At 41.4% G+C, this 15,879-nt stretch overlaps 1 protein-coding gene across 1 annotated transcript; it reads right to left on the reverse strand.

Annotated features, from left to right (window-relative positions):
• Positions 1 to 5,805: 5,805 nt before the first annotated feature.
• drd4b (dopamine receptor D4b) lies at positions 5,806 to 15,341 on the reverse strand. Its single transcript, XM_071538774.1, has 4 exons — positions 15,093 to 15,341; positions 13,607 to 13,719; positions 11,186 to 11,784; positions 5,806 to 6,008 (listed from the first exon to the last, which is right to left on the reverse strand). Exons 1-4 carry the CDS (start codon positions 15,339 to 15,341, stop codon positions 5,806 to 5,808), a joined length of 1,164 nt encoding a protein of 387 aa, XP_071394875.1.
• Between the last annotated feature and the right edge of the window lie 538 nt (positions 15,342 to 15,879).

Here is a 15,879-nt window from a genome sequence, read left to right on the forward strand (position 1 = left end):
GCAGTGTGTTGTAAAAATTTTACCTAAGAAACACGATGACATCATTAATGATGGCTTTTGTTTGTATGAAGAACCACCCAGTTTATTCCACCACACCAACTAAATGGAAAATAATCATGTGGTACCGTCACATCAACGTTCAAATGCATATGTGAGTAAGTAAAACTTTATTCATATAGTGACTTTTTAAAAGACACAGTTTTCAAAGCACTTCACAAAGACATCATAATCATAATCATAATAATAAGCAAGTACAACAAAGAAACCCATATAATCACTTTTCACTTTTTTAATTTTTCACAACCGCTTGTATGTAACCAGCAGAGGGAGCCAAAGGATCACCTTGACCATAATTAACACTACTGTACTTGTTGGTCGCCTCAATGGTGTTTTTGTAATGGAAACTGCTGCTAAAAGAGTTCAGGATGCTTAGGAAGTGTCGCTCTGCTCCTCAAGTCCAGTCACTGACCAACAGGTCACAGAAGTCAAGTTAGTTCATCTCTAATCTGCTTTGGCAGGACAGAACATCACACGAAAACCGAATCAGAGCAGGTATTTGTCATTTGGGTCTTAAAGGTCAGAGGAATCACAAACCTGCAAGGCGTCTCTTCAACCAGAGAGTTCAGAAAGTATTATTGAGTTTGAGTATGAAGGTTCAGCTCATGTAGAGTCTCTGAACGCTGTCTGGTCACTGTACAGTTAGACTTTCAAGGAAAACCTGAGGAGCAGCGTACAGGTACAACTAGTGACATGTCATGACACTCAGCACCCATAAAGAAGTCTTTTGAAGAGACAAAGATAAATGAAACTGAAACAAGCAACCTGACTACCTTCAGTCTGTGATGAAGAAATTTTGTTCTGATTGCAACTGTCTGAAGCATTGTCAGTCCTGTGCTGAACAGAGTGGAGACCAGCTTCCCCTGTTTGAAGTCAGATCATGTACCATGTATCATGCCCACTGGAGCTTAGAGTCAGATCCTCTTACACTGTTAGATATCATCAATCTGTGATGTCCAAGGCATTCCAGGAGTTATTTTGTGATGAAGTGTCGTAAGTAACTTTTTTGGAGAACCCATTTTCAACCTGCCTCGTCTCCTCGTCTATTGTACTTTATTCATGGACCGAAGATTAGCCGGAGCTTTAAAACATTGTTTTCAGAAATCCATTTTGGACGCTCCTCTCTCTCTTAAGCAATTAATTAAAGCCTCTGTGATTTGGAAATTGCAGAAGTTCATATTGATTAATTGTTCAGCTCTACTTGCTAGGTTAATGAAACGCATTAAAGAACAAAATGAAAACATCAAATGACTAGAATGTAAAAAGGCAGAGTCAAGGATATAAAAAATGGCTCTGAAAAAGTTGCAGCAGCCTAAAGAAAACCTTCAGAAAGGCAATTTATTCAAACTGAAATGATGGAGGAGCTACAAACACACAGTGTCCAGTCTCTGTTCAACGGTTCATGAGATTAAAAAAGCCAAATATACTTTGTCTCTGCTGTTATCGTGGTTTGCTGCTCATCCAAGGAACAAAGTAAAGAAGGAAAACAGTCTATACTACTTGAAATAGCTGTGCAGGAAGGTTCCAACACAAGAGGTTAAAAACATCATATGTCATCATCGTTGATTAATCATCTTAAATGGAATATGTGGCTGATTTTCTTTGATATTGATCGCTATTGCTGATGTAAATGGTTGATTGGTAAAGGCCACATCCATGATCTGGGTCATCAGTACCCAGAGGTGGAAAGTCACTAAATACATTTAAGTACTGTACCTACATACAATTTTGAGGTACTGGCACTTTACTTGAGTGTTTCCATTTAGTCAGACTTTATACTTTTCCTCCACTACATTTCAGAGGGAAATCCTCCACTACACTTATCTGATGGCTGCAGTTACTAGTTACTTTGAATAAGGTTTTACCTGCAAAACATACGATAAACCCATAAAATATGTTGCATTGTTAGAGTTTAAACTCCCCAACAGTATATGGAGCAGTTAGACCAACAACATTAAAATACTTCTTACAGGTTAATGCTTCAACAATTTAACAATCTGACAGAATGAGGACTTCTACTTTTGATACTTCAGTACATTTTACAGCTAATATAACATTTTGAATGCAGAACTTTTACTTTTAATGAAGTATTTTTCCATTATGGTATTGCTACTTAAGTGAAGGATTTGAGTAGTTTTTCCACCACTCACTGTGCATGATGCACATACATGCATTATGTGAACTGTGGCATGGGTCAAACTGTCACTATTGGCAGTTTTAGCTGAGTATATGTATTCCCACATATCTGAGCAGGGAGATCAATATGATATCTGACTGGCTGCAATGCTGCGCTCTGTGAGATGTGCTGGTTTATCTTCAGTTGCACTAACCCGTGTCTACTATTTCATTTATTGTCTAATAATTTACAACTTCTCCTGGAAGTATTTGCATTACCTTCTTATCTTAACTTGACTTCTGAAGTCAGACCCTTCCACTTTGCCATGCCAATTTTCATTATTTCTAAAACCTTATGCTCCTCCTGGTCTTACTAATGACATCAATAACTCTATTGTAGTCTTAACGGCTTTGATGTTCCTCTTCTTTTCCAGTTTTTCAGATGGATGATCCAGTTGAAATGGGTTGAGCATGAGATCATTTCCACAGGTTACAGCAGCATTCACCCAGGTTTTTGATTTTCTACCTGCAGTGGTGAGACACAATCTCTCTTCGGCAACACAACACTTCTGTTAATCCAAGAATTACAGCACAAAGCCATGAAAAAGGAAACTGTCATAAACCAAAGCAGTGTTTTGCATTGCAACAAGAGATGTGCCAGTACTTTAATGCATAACGGACATGAAAGTGAAGAGAATGCAGACAAAACTGTGTCACTAGTCAAATTATAAATTCAGTTTTTTGGTATATTTAGGTAAAAACACATAGTTGTGACTGGCAGGCAGCTGGTTAGTTATTTCAGCCTCTTGCAGCTCACAGACTAGCTAACATCATAGCAAGGGTAGAAACTAAGACATTGAAGCAAATTGAAAGTAGAAACGCCGCTGTTTTTCTAACATGAAGTCACCAAATTTTGATTAGGAGTTAATGAGGCTCTGTGCAAATCCTGATTTTCCAATTTGTGACTCACAGTACGGTGGGTATTCAGGGTGTGTTTTCCCCACTTGGTGGTAGGAAATTTCCCAGCTTCCATTAATGCAACTTTAATTCAAAAGCCTAAACGGTGGTAATTTACAACTCTATTTCCAAGTCTGTTATTTTATAGGCAACCATACTCATTTCCCGGTATCTCCTGGGGAGCAGAACTCCTCCACGCTGCGGCCGCATAAATGGGGTTTTGAAATGGGCAGTGAACTGTGAAAAAGACACTTGGTTCAGTAATTTTGTCTCAATGCAAGCTATCTGAAATAAAAATCCATTTGGTATCCAGTCCCTATCCGCCTGGCAGGAGGTGGACTTGTACATGAAGCCGTCTAATGCTAAAAGACAAGACAGTCCGAGCTCAGACAGCACTCTGGATCCAACAAGGCTAATTAGTTTTTATCTGGGGAGCTGGAACATGGATGATACTCTGGAGATGCTGTAGAAAGATGATACTCTTTATTAGAAAGGTTTCCACATAAAACGTGGATATGGCATACAGTAGGCACAGTCAATAACAAAGAGGACAAAGACTCTAATATGCAACAAGTGAGCTTTCTGTTAATTGAAGGGTTTCATTCAATGTTTTACATACATTTTGGGGAAGAAAATGTTACTATTACCTGACCATCACTCATTATAAAAAAACAAAAACAAAAAACAATTATAACATCCTCTAAGCTGTTGCTATTTTTGAATAATGGGCTCAAGACTTTATAGTTATTTTATGATGAGGTTTACGAGGTGTCATATTTTTCAAATGATGGAAATCTTATTTTGGAATGAAACTCTTCAATTCATACAATTCAGATCCATAATTTGTGCCCATGTGCCCAGAAAATCACCCTCTCTATTTTCTATTCTATTTTCAGTAAATTAGTGTGACATCATAAATTAGCAGGGGAGACAAAGTCTTTTCTCATGTTTTCCACAATAGCAGACAGAGGGGAATGATCACTTGGACAAATTAAACTGTCATAGGCAATAGGTGTTATTCCCCCCTCAAGAGGTAAAATGGCAAAAACAAAAGTAAAACATTTGGGTTTGTACAAGGTTTTAACATGATGTAGAAATGTCATTGTTGATTGATTAATCTAGAAATGTCACTAGATTAATCGTAGTGCTAAAGATAGAGATAACCAACAGAGAATGGATCTAAAGTGGTTGTAATTCTATACTTACTTGAGGTTTTGACATTGTGTTTATGTGAGATTATAAACACAAAATATTGACAACCGTTCTGCAGTCTGCAGCAGATCAAATCTTCAGGGGGTTTCATGCCCTTTTTCTCTCATCATTTATTTCTTTTTAAACAGATTAGCCTTGGGATCATCTCTTGTCTTTTTCTTTTTAACACTGTCATTTCCCTCAGCATCGTGGGGGTTGGAGTGCTGTGAATAGTGAGTACTAGCTACCACTTGATGGACAAAATATCCTTCAAATTTAAGGCATATCGCTACAGAATATTGTATGAATGTGTTTTTTTTTTTTTAAATCAACACACATCTTAGTATAATACCCATTACATTAATTAAATAACAACCAAGGTGAGCCGATTTCAGCTGTGACCTCACTGCAAACCTCTTAATGTAAGCTTCATACACAGTTCTTAGAAGTTTACAATGCAGTGCCATGAAATTCAAAGCTTATTGCAGCTTTCCTGTTGGACCAAATACGACCGGTGTGTATCCGTGACAAGGGAGTCGGCTGATTGGATGTTGCTGGGCCTTCAATGTTTACGCTTCAGGTCCCTTGGGCAGAAAATCCTGCAGTTCTTTAAAGGAAAAATCCACCTTCGGATCCTCTAACACTGTTAAATATCATCAATCTGTGATGTTCAACGCATTCCAGTTATTAGAGTTATTTTGTAACGAAGTGTTGGAATTGACTTTTTTGGTGAACCCACTTTCCCTCAGCCTGCCTCGTCTACTTCTACTGCAGTTGGTGATTTCCTACACTTCCCAGAATGCCTTTCATGTCTTGCGACTTTTGACAATGCCAAGAGAAGAGGCGTTAGCTAGTTAGCATTCAGCTGAGGTTGTATGAGTAAGTGCAACAGCGATAGCCACTTTCTCCCTGTATGATTGTTGAACGTCTCTTGGTGCAAAAATGGCGGCTCTAGAAAGAAGCCCTCGCTCTTTGATTCTGAGGGACTGACACCAAAACCTGACGTTTACCGCTGAGGTTTTAGATCCTGAAACATTTTCTGATATCAAACTCCACTGTAGCTGCTGGAAATATCTGGAGGTGACGTCACCTCCTCTCAGAAATGCAAGGTGCATCACCAATAGCTGTTTTGAAAAGTGTTAAAGTGTTTCAGGGTGGATTTTTCCTTTAAGCCACATAATATGAACCGTCTTCCTCTCGCTGGTTGAAGCGCCCACATCCAGACAGCTGCCCAGTCGAAGCCAAGCCAGAGTCAGATACTCAACATTAGAGCTGTACGCCGCAACGTTCGCCCTTCCAAAAAGTGTTGCTGTGCGAAAATGTGTTTTCATTGAGTACATAAACATCACAAGGCTGAGCATCATCAAATCCCAGTCCTGGTCTGTATGCCACGTATCCCAAATATATCCAAATACATCCAAATACATCCAAATACATCCTTCCATTAGTTCGGCGGGTCAGTGTCTGCGGAAGGGGAAGCTGCCGTCAGCAGCAGCTCCGGAGGAACTTCTTGAAGAACTTCTTGAACTCGGTGTTGAAGATGGTGTAGATGATGGGGTTGAGGGCGCTGTTGACGTAGCCCAGCCAGGTGACGGTGCTCATCAGGCCGGGCGGGATGTCGCACGTCACACACACCGCCCGGGTCGTGTGAACCACGAAGAAGGGAGTCCAGCAGAACAAGAAGCAACCTGCATGGAGATAGGAAGAGGATAAATAAAAGAGTTAGAGGCCGTGTTTCAATATTCAGCTCTTCATCTCTCATAACTCCAGCCATTTTTGAACTGGACCCTGTTTTCCCATTTTCCATCATACTGATCAAACATCTCATCAACACCTTCACTACAGTATGGAGCTTCTTGTGTCTTGCTTGATTGTAAATCCTATAGGGCCAATGGACTCTCCAAAAATCAACCCTAAAGCAGCTAAAGCGCAGCTGTGTAAAGCGAGATATGTTGGTAAAAAGATGTGAATAAAAATGAGCTGATGTCAGGTGTTTCTCCTACAGTTTTGATGCTGCCTTGGCTGCTGCTTTAGCACTTTGGCATAAATAGTTAAAGTTGTCAGGTCATAAACTGAAAATTAAATCTATGCATGTGTCATTACAGAGTCAGTGTCAATATGTTGAAAAAAAAAAAACATGCTTTGGGGGCTTTTAGGGTTGATGTTTGGAGAGTCCATTGGCCTGCTGGGACTGTAATGGAGAGCTGCACCGAGGCAAACAAGATGTAAGAAGCTCTATAGTGAAGCAACTGACTAGATTTTGGTCAGAATCAATCAGTACAATGGAAAAAGATGGGAAATAGGATGCAGAATTGGTTGTTGTTGGAGTTATGCTTTACTGTCAGAATGAAATGAAAAAGGACTTTTTACCTTCTTAGCCAATTTTCCATGCCATAATATACTCATATCTAACAATAAATGGCAAAAAATGTGAAAGTTTTTATTCTCTTGTATTTTTATCTCAAAATCCCATTACTTTTACTTCCTGTAAAACAGTGTATCTTTACTGGTGACATCATGCTATACCAAAAGGTGTCAATACAAATTCAAACTAACAAAACCATCACAGATTTTTGAACAATACTGCCCCTCCCATCAAATAAAACTGCCCTTTACTCGCTGACTAATATCCCATAGGTTTACACTTTTGAATGACCCCTCCCTGAGTTATGTCCCACCCCAACATCCTGTTTCAACAGGAAATACATCACATTAGGGAAGCAAGGTGCTCTCAAAATGCAGTTTCATTGGGACTTTAAAGTATAACTGTAAAAGCTTCAGGGCTAGAGTTACACAACACAACTGAAAAATAGAAAGTATTACTTTATCAAATATATAATGTCATCACTCATTTGTTCCATGCAAGGTGCAGCAAAGCCATAATTCACCTTAGTGCTGTCAAATATGCTGCTGCCTCATACAATTTTAACTCAAGACACGTTACTATTTGGGGCGTTCAATACATTTTTGATTTGTTTACACCCTTCTTTCTTTTTATCTCTCTCATGAGAAAGTCGTTCATTTTCCTGACAGAGTCTGCAGAAAGGATTCAAACGCAGAAGGGAGAACAAATACTGCGGGAAGAAGAGGAATCAGACAAAATCTTAATAGACTTCCCTGGCCAGCAGACGAACGTAGTGTGGAGGATAATTAGCTTTTGCTGCGAGTTTAGAGACATTCATTTGAACACATTAGGTCCCAGTCCTCTACCCCCCTCCCCCCTCCACCCCCAGCCCCCCACCCCTCCCCCTCTTGGAAATGATAATTCAACTTAATAAGCTTAGTTTCCCTGATCACCAGGACTATGAACAGCGGTGTCGAGGGGGAACTGGGGCCGTTTGTCTCCACTGTCGTCTGTTGTTGATGAAGTGCTTCCTGCAGATTGTGATTTATTAGCTTGGAGTTGAGAGCTTGATGGATGGGATTTATACTTTTCTTTCCAGCAGGTTGGACGACTTTGCATAATATACGCCACGACCCTATTGTCAGTGGGACAGCCTGCCTTCATTCTTATGCATAAGATGCATTCAGGGAAATTCTAACACTTTATTAACGTACGGATGCATGTGAGCGCTGAACACTTTACATGTGATTCTGCCCATGGTCTGCAGGGGATTCTGAGCAGAAAAACATGACTGAAACCCAGTAAACAAGCAATTAACGTTAGACTAACTTTGGTAAAGTGCTTTTCCTTTTTTTCTCTTAGAGCACTAGCTCCCACTTAGGCATGATGGATTGTCTCCCAGTACATCCTTCAAATGTATGGCATATCGTTGCAGTATATTATTATCAATCTATTTTTTATCAGCCAAGACTCAACATCTTATAGGGCAATATTTTCATCAGCACACTTCTGCCCACTGTTTTGGAGGGTATTTTTAGTAGAACGTGTTTTTCCTTTTCTCTCAGAGAAACAGAAAAAAAACAACGAAAGTCTAAAATGCTGTTCCCAGATATTAGTGATTCTGTGTCCGTTTACAACTGCAGACCATGGATTGTGTTTTTATTGTTATATCCTATGTTGGTGAAGGTGTATGGTGTGTATACTGCAGGACAGGCTTGAACTCTGCAGTTGAGGCTTTGCACTGCATGCTGACAGTCTTTACTGCTGCGTCTAATTAGTTTGGATGGCTGGGAGTGAGTCTTACCGCCACGTGCCTCCAGACAGGACTGAACCCTAGTGGGCTAAAGATCTTCTGTAACTAAGCAATCTGTGCTTTCTCATATGAATGCTGCTTCTATGCATTAGACACCGATTACAGAATCACCGGTGAAAACGGTGAGTGAATCAGAGCAGATCTCGACCTGTGGTCCGGTCTATGTATGGGCGAGATGGAGCGACTAAGATCAAGTGTTGCATAATAATTGGATTGAAGGCTTTAAGCTATAATGACGCTAGCTGGTGAGAGACGCTCAGCCAGAAGTGACACTTTTATCCCAGCGCCCACAGTGACCTCCGCTAGCTCTGTTAGCTCTTAGATATGAGACAACCTAAAGACAACATGCACAAGTGAATTAACTGTCACACTGAATATCTAATTAACTGTCACACTGAATATATAGTTGTATTTTCAATACAAATGTATTTTTTTGCTTTGTAAAAACACTAGAACTTGGTTATTCATGCCTCATCGCAGCATCAACATCTAGAAATAGTGTCCATTTTGCCGCAACAATAAAACACTTTGCAGAAATCAGAAACCCAAATTAAGATTCATGGAACAGACAGACATGGAACAGCTTCTGGGGCGTAAACTGAGTGAGTGAAGGTTGATCAGCTGTTTAACTTCTCATCTGATTTGATTAATGGGCAACACACACACACACACACACACACACAAGCAACATTTGTGCAATTATTTACTGACAACTGCTGCAGTGCAGATTGTAAACAAAGTAATAATTACCATATTGAACTATTCAGCACCAAAGCACTTCATCTGCTCTCATGATCAATCTGACTTCCATTTCCCATTTCACAGAATAAACAAATGCACAGAAGTGTCCATGATGAAGGATGGTTCAACCAGGAATTCAGACACACTGCCACTTTGTAAACAGAGGGAACAATATCATTCCCTCAAAAGTGTCTTTTTCTATAGAAGTTGAAAATCTGTAGCCATCTACTACAGCAGGACTCATCAACTTGGCACTGGATACATGACTCAAGTGGTTTAGTCACAAACAGCACTGCTTAATGCCAAACAAGGAATTAGACAAAGTGAGTCGTTTCTGCATCCTGAATGGCAACAGTATTATTTTTCTTCAGATATTCAAGAGCAGCCAGAATCAGGACTCACTCTAATGGTTTGCTTGGCTCTTATAAATCCACTGATAGAATGATGAAGCCCTAATGAACAAGAGGCACTGCCATAATCAAAATGATATATTAAACATAACCAGTTATGCTAATGATGTCATTAATTAAGCTAATGCATTCATTCGCAAATATTTCTATGCCAACATACCTGTCTTCACATAACGTATGGGTGGTAATAATATGAACTCCATATCTTAAAGCATTAGTTACAGTAGTTTCAAGAAAATCAGTTTTTCCTCATAACTGAACAGCAAATGATCAAAGTCTTCATCTGTGCTATTTCAAACTAAGACTGACTTTATCATGGCAGTGATGGGATTGTAACAATGTACTGCATCTTCTTTCTCTGTGGGGAAACTAGAAGGAAAAACTCTGCCAACGCTGAACAATTCTCCAACTTGCTGACACACCCAAACGCATCATTCCTATCACTCACATTTTAAGTTAAATTGATTTCTTGATCCTGCAAACATCCCCTTAGGATTTGGAATCAAGACTCTGTCTCTGTTAGTTTCATAGTTATATATAAAGGAATGCTAATCATCTAATGGCGGAAATCCCAGATCCGGATCACCACCAAAATCTATCTGTCCACCAAATTTCAGGCAAATCCATTAATAACTTTCTGAGATAGATTAAATTCAACTTCCTGAAATTCCAATTCAATTCCAATTCTGCTGACAAACAAATTAATATGTAACAGGGGTCAAAACATCACCTCCTTGGCAGAGGCAATTAAGATTTAATTGGGCCTTTATACAATTTACTGCATCATTCTTTCTCTAACTCAATTTTGTAGTCCCACCCCACTTCATCAGCCAATCAGCAGCCTCCCTGCCAGAGAGGATTGTAGCAGCAAACTTTGACATTGGCTCTTCAGCCCTTCTGACCTTTTGGCCAATCTGCTGTCCTGAAGCCTCTGACAGGGAAACCCAGGAAGTCTTCTGAACTACAGAGTCTGTTGTCTTAGACATGAGTCCTACAGCAGGCTGGAGCCACTCATAAACTGAATTCAGAATGCTTGGAAAATTCCAATTCAATTCCTGGAGTTGGAATGTGAATGTCACCCAGCTCTAAGGAAACAGAATGTGAATAGAATTGGAAACCATGAAATTCCACTTCTAAAAGAGTTTGTCTTGACTCGCTAAACATTATAAATCAAACATTATGAATCAAATAAAAGACAGTTAAACAAATCAAATTCATTCAGTCATAATATATGTGTTATGATTACATGTTCTGCATCAAATACCACCTGAAAGGTTCCTTTAACATTTTATGATATTCAGTATTGAGAATATATAACAGTATGTGTAATCTCAGATATGTGGCAAGAAAAAACAAAAAAACATGGAATTTCACTGAATTAAATTCAACTTCCTGAAATTCCAATTCAATTCCAATTCTGTTTTTAAGATTTTTTCAAATTCCAATTCCAATTCCTCAGCTGTCCCCCCCTACTGTAGGACACCCCTGTCCTACAGTATGAGCTCCGATTGGACGAGGCGGGGGGTGGGGGGGGAGAGCGGCGGTGACGTCACTCACCCACTACGACCGGAAGCACCCGCATGGCCTTCCTCTCCCTGCCGTTGATCTTCGCGCTCTTCCTCCTCTGCTGCTGCTGGACGAACGTCACCGTGGGCACCGAGTTCTCCCTGTACTGCCGGGGGTACGGCGGCTCCGCCTGCAGGAAGTCGTCCACGTCCTCCATCCGCGACTGGGCCAAGTCCCTCTCGATGATCCGGGGCAAGGGCATGGGCAGCGGGCCGGGGATGGTGCCGGCCAGCGGCGGGAGGGCGGCGGCGGCGGCGGCGGCGTGCTGCAGCTTCCTGCAGGCCTCGATGCTGCTGCGGAGCTTGGCCCTGCGCGCCTCCTCCCAGCGCTGCAGGCCGCGGAAAACACCAAAGTAGAGCAGGAGCATTATGGGGCAGGGGATGAAGAAGGAGCAGACAGAGGAATAAACCACATAATCGTCGTCCTCTAGCTTGCACTCACTGGGGTCCCGGTCCGGCACGTCATTGATGCCAAACATGACGGGCGAGGCCACGGCCAGCGCCAGCAGCCAGGTCGCCGACAGCAGCACCAGCTGCCGGTGGTCCACGTGTTTGCGGTTGTAGTTCAGGGGGATGGACACGGCGATGAACCTGCAGGGGAGAGAAAGATATGCAGACGTACAGTATGTCTGCTATTTCTGTCCGGTCCAGTGGCTGCTAATTCTGTTTGAAGTAATCTAATCCATCACCAAAATGTTTCCTTTTTTACCTCAACCAATAACGTTGGATGTGAGTTATGTTTTCACCACATTCTGTCTGTCTGTCTGCAGGATATGTCAAAATGTATGAATTCGGATTTGCATGAAACTTTGTGGAAAGATTGGACATGGGGCAAAGAAGAACTGATTAACTTGTCATACCAATTGGCCAAAGGGGCGCGTGGAAGTGGGTGTGGCTTAAAAAATAAAAAAGCAGATGAATGGATTCACGTAATAACGTCAAACTTAGTGGCCAATCAGCAGACATAAGAGACAAACCCTCCATTTTTGGGCCAATCAAACAACATGGAGGCACTGGAGAGCTCATTTCCAGTTTAGACAGAACCGCCCTGATAATTTTTTTCAAAACTTGGTCCAGTGGTAGAAGGGCAGCACTGATGGAAACTGAAGAGATATAGAGCTGATTGGTCAGGTGATGTTGAGATAATCAGATAAATGATTAAAAGTGTGTAGAATGTGAACAGGCAGATCTCATGTCCCATTTCAGGTCCAGTCAGGAAAATGGGGAACAAGTTGGTCATGTGGCATGGAAGAAATGATTAACTAAGTCCAACATGTGGAACTGGCATATATTGACATTTTGAGCTGTTGGAGAGAAGCTTGAACATTAGAAACATTCAGGAAACTGTATTTCAGTACATTTTCATTGGCATGAACGCTTTTTTTAGCTTAACTCTGGGCTTCACTGTGTTTGTGCTTTACCAATAATTATGTATCATTTTACTAACCGCAGTAAATATTTAACTGCAGAGTAAGTTATTAAAAATGTTCATTTAAATTGGATTCATGCTGCATCTTGACAAGCTAAATACAAGACTGTTATTTGATTGCAAGGTTGGCTTTCAAGTACAGCGTTGTCAGTGCAAATTGAGTTTACCTTTCATGTCACTTAGCAGTGATCAGCAGGACAGAGTGATGGGATGTTAATGAATAGACTTTATTGAGGAACTCAAACTGAGAAACTGCTGTTGAGGTGGCAATTAAGTATTAAACTGAACTGCCAGCTCCAGACCATGAAAATGTCACATGCAGCGCCTTGGAAAAGTATTCAGACTTGACACATTGTGTTGTGCCATTAAGTTATTTGAAAATGCATTTATTCAGGATTTTTACCCTGAGTTCTATGCAAATAGAAATTTATGTGACATTTATGTCAATGCTTATGCATTTTGCATAAGCATTGACATTCAACTCCTTTGCTTCGTCGGAGCTGAACTGCCACACTAGCAAAAATCTGTTCTACATTTCTTATCATCTGCTACTCAGATCTCATATTCAGATTGTATTCAGCATTTCTGAACAATGTTTTCTTTCCAATGTTTTTTTTTTTTTAATTTGTCTTTCTTGCTAACAAATCTTAGACCAGCTGCCTGCACTAGATGGGACTTAATGGGATTTTAGGATGGAGGCTGGAGAATGCTTAAGCACAGCATGGGATGTATGGATGATTTATGAATGACATTACAGTCCAGTTCTTGAATTCTCAGAAAAAAATACCCTCCGCTCAGTGTTTGAGACAATACAGAAGGTGAAATATTTATGAGTTTCTCCGTTGACCTCAGTGAAAACAGACTGGAAAAACCCACTTAGACCTTCTGTATTTTCTTCTATAATGACTGGATAGGCATCTATCCGCTATCCTCATAACCCCGGAGCAGAGCGACGCACACACACACACACACACACACACACACCTGTCGACGCTGATGGCACAGAGGTTGAATATGGATGCGGTGCACAGCATCACGTCCATCGTCATCAGGCCGTCGCATATCAGCATGTTTAAGGACCAAACTCCACCCTGGAACTGGACACACACACACACACACACACACACACACACACAAACACAAACTCATTAGCGGCCCCAAATCTGTGCAGCAGTGTGAATATTTCTAATCCTCTTGTGCTTGCAACACAGCACACTGTTCAGGAGAAAACATTCCTAAAAACCCAGTTCTGTCTCTCCAGACTCTCTTGACTTTTGATCAGAAGAAAGTAGAAGGATTTTGACTGTCAGTGATGTCAATGCATGAGACAAACCAGCAGAGTGACACTCAGTAGATTAACTGGCTGCAACAACTTGTACAGGTTATTACATAACAAATGGTGCTAATTAGGAAGACATGTGGAGAAACATCCACCCAAGGCATGCACAGATAGATAGATAGATAGATAGATAGTAGGGGTGGGAAGATATGCTGATATGATTCTATACGCGATATTGGGTTCCCAATTCAATACAACCGGATACATTGCAATAACGACGAATTATGTTTATTTCTGAGCCACAAATCATGTAGCTAATATCACAATTTTCTGCCCCACTATACTTGATATATTGAATTTTGATATATCATTCCATCCCTAATAGATAGATAGATAGATAGATAGATAGATGCATTGTAACACTTTAATAAAGGCTGACTGAATACATGACAGATTTACAGCCTGTAAACCAGTTTTGTCTCATTACATAGTTATGATTTCTGGTCCAACACCTCTGCAGATAACCAGTATGAGACTCCCAGTTCCAGCAGATGCCTGACCTTTAGCGCTGCTGCACTGAGCGGGTGAGACAGCTCGGCTCAGGACGGGATGTTCTGTCCTGTTCTGCGCTGAGAACTTGTTCTGGTGGGTTTAATTGGCCGCCTGCCTCAGTCTGTCTATTACAGCTATTAGGAGGAAGCTTCATAACCTATTTCAAGGCTAATTTTAACCAGATTTTAACCATTTTTTCCCTTGCATCTGACCACAGAAGAATAATGGTTCTTAAAAGGCTGTGTGGCTCACCTACTAAAGAACCACTTTATTCAGTGGGTGCTTCATGTTCCTCATATGGTTCGTTTGGAAAATTAAAAGGTTCATATTCTTATTTGAGTTATTGGATGGTGGGCGATGGCATCAATTTGGAAAATAACCATAACCCCTCCATTGTCCGAGGATGGCTGCCGAGGCTAATTTACAGAAAAAGAACCTTGGTCTGAAAAGTTCTTTGTAGAACCAGGTTCTTCTATGGCAAGACTCCGAAGAACCATTTTCTGGTCAAGCTCGTTGAGCTTTAGTTGTCTGTGTAGCCAAATCGACTCATGCTTTTTACGCATAAGAAACACACTGCTTTATGCTACCATGGACCTTTCTGCAGACAATAGGCAGAAAGGTCTATTTTCTGTTTCTTACCTCTGCGTAAACAAAGAGCGGCAGAACCAGAACTGCCAGCAGCAAGTCTGCGAAAGCCAAACTGACTATGAAGTAGTTGGTTGTCGTTTTTAAAGCCTTCTCCAAATAAACGCTAAGGCACACGAGCACGTTTCCTCCGGTGATGGTTACGATCAGCAAAATCCCGAATATGAGCGCTGGGAAATTATAGTCGGTGGCCGCAACCACCGGCTGCGTGTCGTTGCTGAAATCAGTGGAGTTGTCCGACATGGTCGCCGGTGTCGCGCCGCGCGCCGCAGACTGACGGGCTCCTTCTTCTGCTCCTGGTCCGAGGGAGAACGGCTCGACCCGAGGGAGTTTTCATCTATGAGCTGTGTCCAGCAGTCCCGTAGTAAGCAGTGTCCTTCGTGCTGAAGTCGGTGGAAGTTTGTCCGTGGCGGCAGAGCCGGTTGGAGACGCACATCGGAGCGGAGAGGAGCGCGTCGGGATCAGCACCGGATCAGCGGACAGAGCCAAACACAAACTCTCACCAAGTCCGCTTTATTTCAAACTGACAGCCTTCATTTTTTTACTTTACCTTTACATTTGGTAGACTATTCATGCTAAATACTTGTAGCGTTATAAGGATCAGCCCCCCTGCCGACTTCTCAGCCTGCTTGTAGCGAGGTAAGTGAGCTGAGTGGACGAATCAAAAGGCAGCAGATTAAATCCGCCGCTCAAAGCTCCTTATGCTGAAGGCTGAAGCTCTGCTGCGCTTTACAGCACGAGCAGCAGAGATGAGGAGGGAAAAGGTGAGTAAACTGACCTG

This window comes from Centroberyx affinis, unplaced genomic scaffold, assembly GCF_046629955.1.
Source record: "Centroberyx affinis isolate AG114_WGS23_722 - 3 ecotype Tasmania unplaced genomic scaffold, CSIRO-AGI_Caff_v1 ptg003349l_1, whole genome shotgun sequence".
Lineage (NCBI taxonomy): Eukaryota > Metazoa > Chordata > Actinopteri > Beryciformes > Berycidae > Centroberyx > Centroberyx affinis.